The sequence below is a fragment of the Ctenocephalides felis genome, unplaced genomic scaffold (genome assembly GCF_003426905.1).
Source record: "Ctenocephalides felis isolate EL2017-DRISC unplaced genomic scaffold, ASM342690v1 CF-g0.4_SCAFFOLD_00845, whole genome shotgun sequence".
Classification (NCBI taxonomy): Eukaryota; Metazoa; Arthropoda; class Insecta; order Siphonaptera; family Pulicidae; genus Ctenocephalides; species Ctenocephalides felis.
In genome coordinates this window covers 92,301,488-92,309,676 of record NW_020536999.1, presented here as the reverse complement: position 1 = coordinate 92,309,676, position 8,189 = coordinate 92,301,488, and the positions used below count along the sequence as shown (strand labels likewise).

Below are 8,189 nucleotides of genomic sequence, written 5' to 3'. Positions count from 1 at the left end.
TTTTAATTTACCGGGACCGTTCTTTGTCACTTGGTTTACGATAGTTTCACAACCTGGCAGGATTGGACTGACGTCTATAAGTCAAAGGTTTAAAGGGATTTTACCTGTCGAACGCGTCCTGGGACTGTTGACATCGGAATTTATGAGTTTGGTTAAAGTTTTTGGTTTAGAATCGGACGTGTTGTTTTCGACAACGCTGCTATTTCTAAATGATGACACTGGCAAATCATCGTCTGATGCGTCCATCGCGGACTTTGAGTCATCATTCAATGTCGACACATTACTGTCGTCGTTTACTGTTGATTCGACAGTGTCATTGGTATTAATTCTAGCTTTCTTCCTCAACTTCCTCTTCAATCTAACTCTATTCCTCTTTCTACCAATCTTAGAAGAATTGTTGTTTCATTAACCTGATTCAAAGCATCATCTCGCGGATACGTCAAATCGTTTGCTGAATAGGGTGAGTTCTGATAGTTCTCATCGTCTTGGGCATTCCGTTTGTCCAATTCCATCTGCTCCTGTCTCAGGGCTTCCAGACGATTTTTTTCCCATTCTAAACGTTTTTCCTCAATTTCTGCTTCAGCCAAAGCCAGTTGCTCCGCGGAGAAGCAACCGCCGTCGTGCTGTTCTAGGAAATTCATCGCGTATTTTTCTAAAGGATTCAACTGAAAAAAAAAACAGTATAAATACATCATACAACTAGTCGGTTTGGTATTTAGCCTTGAGGCAAGTTACATGAACTTCCCGATATGTTTAAATAATCGACTTAATCAAGAAAAAAATGTGTAAATAATATACTTCATCATTCCTACTTTTTAAAAAAACGATAATGATTTTAGCAAAGTTTGACAAGTTTAGCAAATTAAACTACTTGTCGTAAGGCCGCAATATTACAGTAAGTTCTATAAGACCACGATGTATATCGCCAAAAAAAGTTCCATGAAAATCGGCTTAAATTTTTTTTTTCAACAGTTAATTACAAGAAAACGGCTTGGTAGATTTTCACCTAAAACTAATCAGTACTATTCCCAACTAATATCTTTCGAACAGTTTTTAATTTTTTAAAATCGGTTCGATAGAATGAGCTTAAATGTGGACGAAAAGTTTAACACTTTTTTTCAAATTGCAAAGAAAAACGGCTTGGTAGATCGTCACACAAAACTGACAAACGATAGTCCTCACCGAAATACATCAAATGGCTTTTAAATTTCTAAAATCGGTTCAGGCGTTTTTGAGAAAACGTCGATCAAAGGTCTAATTTTGACAAATGCCAAAAAAACGATACCAATTTTTGCAAACTTTGACGAATTTTAAAGTTAAACGAGTTGTTGTAGGGCCGTAATATTTTAGTATGATCTAGAAGACTATGGTATCAACCGTCAAAAAAATAATCATAAAAATCGTCGATTTTTTTTTTTTTTAAACTTTATTACAGAAAACGGCCCGGCCGATCTCTACCAAAAACTAATCAGGTCGATTCCCAACCAATATCTTTCGAACGATTTTTTAATTTTCAAAATCGATTCAGAATTGCGGGCTAAAACGTGGACGAAAAACTTTTCACTTCTCTGTTATTTACGAAGAAACGGCTTGGCCGATCGCCGCACAAAACTGACAAACAATAGTCCTCATCGAGATACATCGAATGGCTTTTAAATTTTTGAACTCGGCCCAGCCGTTTTTGAGAAAACGTCGATTTACGGCAAAAAATCTGTTGGTGCACACGCACACGCGCACACAATACTTTTTCCAAATTTGGTCTCATTCGATTCAGAATGGCTTGAAACGTCGAGAAAACATAAAATTAGCGAATCGGATTTTTTGATGAAAACATAAACTTCTCCTTCGGGAAGTTAAAAACTTCTTTGCACCCATATTGAAATTATATCAATTATTACCTGTTCCAAAAGCCTCCGTACTTCAATTTCAGCCTTGCTCAATCCTTCATTGTTTTCTTGATTTATTGGAATGCTTTCGTCAAACTCCTCCAGATCAGCAGACATCTCGGCGGTCGCAGTTTTCGCCGCCATCGCGTCCTGGTCGTCCTCGCATTGGTTCATCGCAGACTCCAGGGCTCCTGCAGCGGTCTGGAAAGGAAAATGGATAATAAATACTCACAATTGTTTTAAGGATGAACAAATCAGAATAACTATGAATATAAAATTATAAAATTAGATTTTCTGTCAAGAAATAAATTTCTCTTTAAGATATTAATGGTTAATTAATTACCTTCTCCAAAGGCAAACCCGTAGCTGAATCACTCTTAGACAGTTTTTCCATCCTCTGCTTATTCTGCTCCAAAATCTCTGCCATCCTTTGAGAAGCATCATCCTGGGTTGAGTCAACAGCAAAGAGATCCTGAATGGTGTTTTGCTGAAAAAAAAACGAAGAAAACATTAATTTAAGTAAGAAGACAAACAAAAGTGTTTGCTGAATTCTTTAAACATCATCTAAAATATTCAATATATTACTATTTTTCTTCCTTCCTGTGTTCATGTTTAGTTAAAAATGATACATATTATTTTAATAATACACATATATCTATTATCCTTACCGATTTGAAGTATGCAGTCGTAAAGTTGCCGCCCTCGATAGCCAAATCGCCGAGCAGCCTCTTCTGGTTGGCCTTTTTCAAAATATTCTCCTCGATTGTCTTCTCGCTGACAAGTCTGTAGATGTGAACATCTTTGGTCTGTCCTATCCTGTGACAACGATCCTGAGCCTGAGCGTCCATCGTGGGATTCCAATCCGAATCGTAAAAGATGACGGTGTCCGCACCTGTAAGGTTGACACCGACACCACCTGATCGGGTTGATAGAATGAAAACGAAAATGCGCTTGTCGTTGTTGAATCTTTCCATAAGAACCTGGGGGAAAATGACACATGATTAGTATTAAACTGTATGTAAAAATGTATAAATCCCAGTCTACCATTTACCTGTCTCTGATCAACTTTAGTGGTACCATCCAGCCTCAAATAAACATGTCCATGATAGTTCAAGAATGCTTCCAAGACATCCAACATCCTGGTCATCTGTGTGAAGATCAGCACCCTATGACTTTCCCTCTTCAGTTTCCTCAACAATCCATCTAAAATTTGCAATTTTCCACAATCGTATTGCACCAGACGAGCCTCAGGAAACTTGACAGCTCCTGCTGACTGTATTGGATGCAGAGCCACCAATGATTTTTTGGCAAGAGGTGTCAAAGAGGACTCGAAGAGTCTTTCTTGATTCAGTCTAGATGGAGATGGGTGGGACACCATGACCTGGGTGCTGAGGGCAAGGGCTGGCTGGACAAACATGACGTAACTGGAAGAAGAAAATAGGTGTAAGTGGCATCAATTTTTTACTAATTACTTTATTTACTCATTTGAGGAGTTACAGCACGTGCTATTAACTACCATATGTTAAAATTTTAACATAGCAATGCAAACGGTGCGACCTGAAGAGCTTTTTGAAAAGTAATCAAGGTAATAAAGGTATAACGGTAACGGTTCTTCAGAACCATAAATTTTATTAAAGTTGTTTTCTTTGAGTTCGTCAGGACTCATCACCACAATTTCTAACAATATGAATGTTTTAAACTATTTATTATTTTTATTAATGACATATCTGATATTATTAGCTGTCCACATTTATTATTTGCAAATAATTTCAAATTATATCTCAAAATAAATTCTATTGATGACTGCTTATTATTACAGTCTCAACTTGACTCTTTCCACTCTTGGTGTGTCTATAACAAATTACATTTAAATATAGCAAAGTGCAAGATTCTTAGTTTTTCACATAAGCGCGTTCCAATACATTTTGATTATAAAATTTCTAACACCAGCATTGATAGATGTAATAAAATTTCAGATTTAGGAGTTTTATTTGATTTTGGTTTGTTTTTCACAGATCATATAACTGATATTTGTAATAGAGCACATAAATCTTTAGGTTTGATACTGAGAAATTGTAAACAATTCAATTCTAACAATGCACTTCTTTGCATGTACTATTCTATTGTACATTCAAAATTAGAATATGGTTCGATTATTTGGTATCCTCATCAAATCAACAACACTGATGCGATAAAGAAGGTTCAGCGAAATTTCTGAAATATCTTATTATAAAACATATAAAATTTACCCTGAATGTGGCTTTGACCACAACACTTTACTAAAAGAATTTGGTATTTCTTCCCTTGCCTCACGACGATTTATCTGTACAATTATGTTCTTATTTAAACTTTGCAATAATTCTATAGACTGCCCTCTTATTCTTAATCAACTATCCTTTAATGTTCCAAAGCTATCTATGCATTCACAATTATTTTTCAATTATCCTACTCCTAAATCTAATTCTCTCTTAAATTTGCCATTTTACTTATGTCCTCTAACTTTAACTTAATTAATAATGAAATAGATATTCACAACACTTCACCTAATTAAATAATCTCTCCATCTACACAAGTTAACCTTTTTATTTTCTTTTCAAATATCTCATTATTTTATCTTATTCTGTTTATAAATAATATTGTTACATTCTGCATTATATGTCATTTTATGTTAAGCATTTTATGTTAATAACTATATATTGTAATTTTGTATATATTTTAATTGTTGTTTATTATGTAAAATAATTGTATTTTTGAGTCCTCTTGGAAGAAATCTGTGGGCTATATATTTAAATAAATAAATAAATAATTTATTTTTAAAAAATGTGGCACTAAAAAGAAAAATCACAAAAATAAATTCCTTGTGAAATTCGTCGGTTCATGCCTTAATTATTATCTAGCACTGCTCCGAAAGCAAGAAGCAATATTAAATTGCAATTGCTAATAATCATTCAGTGCAAATTTATCTAAATATTTCTTAATCCCATTTTCTTTTCATATGATAGGAGAAAAATATATTTCTCCTATCATATCAATCAAATTGTTTACATTATAGAAGATATATGAAATATTATGTCCTTTACCTTTGGCAATAATCAATTATCTCATTGGCCCGATCTTCAAAACTCCTGATCCAGGATTTGAGTGTCAAATCCAATTTGCTATCAACTGCTGTTATGCAATTAACATATCCGTCGCAAAGCCAATTTGTGGGTCTTTCTGTACGTTGCTTCCTGCTATTTCTTGACCTGCTCCTGTCCTGATGAGATTTGGAGACTATGGCTACTTTATAAAGATTGTTTGACCTCAGAGTGTCGAAAGCCAAACGAAGATCCTCTCCATAGACCGGATAAGCTCGACATTTTCGCCTGTTGACGTAATGGAGCCAGGATAGACGGTTTTTGCGACGGATTGTCTTCTGATTCTCCCTATCACTCTGCAAGAAAAGAATAAATAATAAAATTTGAACTTCAACAAATTTAAATTATATCAAGATTCAATTTCCACTCACCAAGAAGAACTCGGATCTGACAACCTCCTCATCAAGCCTCTTAGTCTTACTTTTCTTACTCCTGCCACTGTTTTTGGACGGACTCATCTGCCTCACTTGTTGCACCAGAGCTGCAGTTAAAATTGCAGAACTGTGTTCATTTTTGGTATTATTACTATTTGGGGTACCGCCATTGTTAACAGCTGATGGACTGGTTGTGCAACCTGATGCCAAACCATTGTTGGGAGTTGTGTTGTTCGGTGACTGGTTTGATGAATCAGGAGAAGACTGAAATAGAAAGAATTGATAGAATTAGTAATTTGTAGAAGTATATTGGAGCAACTAAGGAGTGATTAACACATATGTGACTTCAAACTAATGATTATTAGTTATTATGATTATTATTAGTTAACTAAAAACTTATAATTTAAAACACTTTAAAATTATGAAACAAAATTTTAATTTTTTATTTGACTGTTATTGTTAAAAAAACTTAATAATTAGTTAACCAAAAACCTATATTTTAAAAACACTTAAAAATTGTGATACAAAATATTTCCTTCATCAAAATACCTAAAAATTTGTAAAAGAAAAAAAAAATGTAAAAATATTTAACAATAATAATAAAAATGATAATGATAATATTATTATTAATAATAATAATAATAATAATTACAATAATATAAGACACTTAAATTTGTTAAAATATCATAAAATAACCTAAAAATTTGTTAATATTGTAAAAGTATTTTAAAGCTTATTAAAATACTTATTAAATTTTTAAAAAATACTTGCCACAAACAAACTAGTTATATTTAAAAATAATTATAATTAACTAAATATAAATAAGTTTATAGTAAATAAATTAAGTAATAAAATAGCTAATAATTAATTAAATTATATTAAACCTATAAAATATTGACTTAAGCATTATTATAATATTAAATATTATACCGACGGCTTGTAAAATTAATAAATAAATAAATAAATATAAATACTGCAAAATAAGAATTTACCAAAATATAAACAAATTGTTGATGAAAATAAAATAAGGTAATGAAGTCAATATTTATACACACCTGATGTAATCTCACTGTTCCTCGAATGTGATTTAGATAAATTTTTCCAGCTAAAAGAATCGATTATTAAGTAGATTGAGAATAAATGATAAATAAAATTAATTAATAAAATAATACATGTTTCAAAAGTAATTTATAAATGCATCATTATTTACCATTTTTTCTTTTTGCAAGTTTTACTGCTGCAGCAATTCCTGACAAGTGTTCTTCTAAAATAAATAAATAAAAATAAATATTAACTAAAATGTAATCAGTGTAATGAAAATATTGAAGAAGCTCTAATATATATATTATATAGATTAAAATAATAATTTTAATAATAATAATTTGATTTACCTCTAAGTATTCTGTTGTCTATTGGTTCATCTGCAACAAGAAACCAAAAAAATTACAAAATACACCTAAGTTACTTTGCATCATTACATATTATTTTGTTACAATTCATTTCTAAAATTTTTTTGTTCCATTTATCTTACCTTTATCCTGTTTGATCATCTTAACAGCCGGACTGGTGCCAACAGCAACAGTTTCATTATGAACGATTTGTTTCTCTAATCTCTCCTGGTGCGCCCTCTGCAAAACCCTAAAAAATAGCCTGTAAGGAGCAGCAGGAGCTTTTATTTCGACCGGCTGCTGCGTTGGCATTGGCATCTCTTCTATAAGTTTCCTGGGAGTGCAAAGTCTGGACATTCGGTGGGCTACAAAAGCTGATATGGTGGTCTCGTTGGACAGGAGGGACATGTTTATGCTGCAGAGATCGACTTGCTGGAAATAGAAATATGAAATAGAATATTAAGTGGACTTATACTAATGATAAAAATATAAAGAAGTAATATGTTAATTAGAAGGTTCTACAAAGCTGAATAATCAATTAATAAAATTCTAGATTTAAAAAAATCTTATTTTAAGTCAACAAGCATCTTATTTGTTAATCAGATCAATCAGTTTTAATATTATTAATTTATAAATTAGATTTTACTTAATTTTTTTCTCTGAATAATAAATAAAGATGTATATATTGTAGTGATTCAGCACCCATTTGTTTGAGAAATCCATAAACAAATGGTTGGTAATTGTCTCACCGATTACTATTCCTTTCTTTAAATAAATGAATATCTCTAAAATATATAATTGCATTTAGAGATATGGATCTGAAAGGATTTACTAAATAATTTTTAAATGTTTAAATTATTTTCTTAACCGGATAACAAATAACATCAAATTAATCTTGTAGAATTACTTTATGTTACAAAATATAAATAAATAAATAAATATAAAAGAAAAAAAATAAAGTAAGTTGTCTGAAAATGTCGTGGATAGTCTGTAAATAGTTATAAATCATCTGAAAATAATAAAATTGTCTGAAATGTTGTAGATATCCTGAAAATGTTGTGAATTGAATAGAATAGTTGTAATAGTCTAAAAATGTTGAAGAATGTAGATAATCTGAAAATGTAGAATGTAGATAGTCTGAAAATGTTGTTGTCAGTTTAAAAATGTCGTTGATAGTTTGAATATCTTGTAATAGAATAAAATAGTTGTAATAGTCTAAAAATGTATAATGTAGATGGTCTGAAAATGTTGTAAATTGAATAAAATAGTTGTAATAGTCTAAAAATGTATAATGCAGATGGTCTGAAAATGTTGTAAATTGAATAAAATAGTTGTAATAGTCTAAAAATGTTGTAAATTGAATAAAATAGTTGTAATAGTCTAAAAATGTATAATGTAGATGGT

General features: G+C 31.3%; 1 protein-coding gene across 1 annotated transcript in view; it reads right to left on the bottom strand.

The window, feature by feature from the left end:
- Positions 1 to 8,189, bottom strand: part of LOC113363025 (helicase domino) — a gene marked incomplete at its 5' end in the record, with an annotated part of 61,874 nt that overhangs the window by 32,262 nt on the left and 21,423 nt on the right. The window contains 11 exon segments of the mRNA XM_026605516.1: positions 364 to 665; positions 1,899 to 2,087; positions 2,230 to 2,373; positions 2,555 to 2,866; positions 2,938 to 3,310; positions 4,967 to 5,319; positions 5,395 to 5,661; positions 6,453 to 6,502; positions 6,608 to 6,661; positions 6,789 to 6,818; positions 6,929 to 7,217. Coding sequence (XP_026461301.1) covers positions 364 to 665; positions 1,899 to 2,087; positions 2,230 to 2,373; positions 2,555 to 2,866; positions 2,938 to 3,310; positions 4,967 to 5,319; positions 5,395 to 5,661; positions 6,453 to 6,502; positions 6,608 to 6,661; positions 6,789 to 6,818; positions 6,929 to 7,217 — 2,363 coding nt within the window.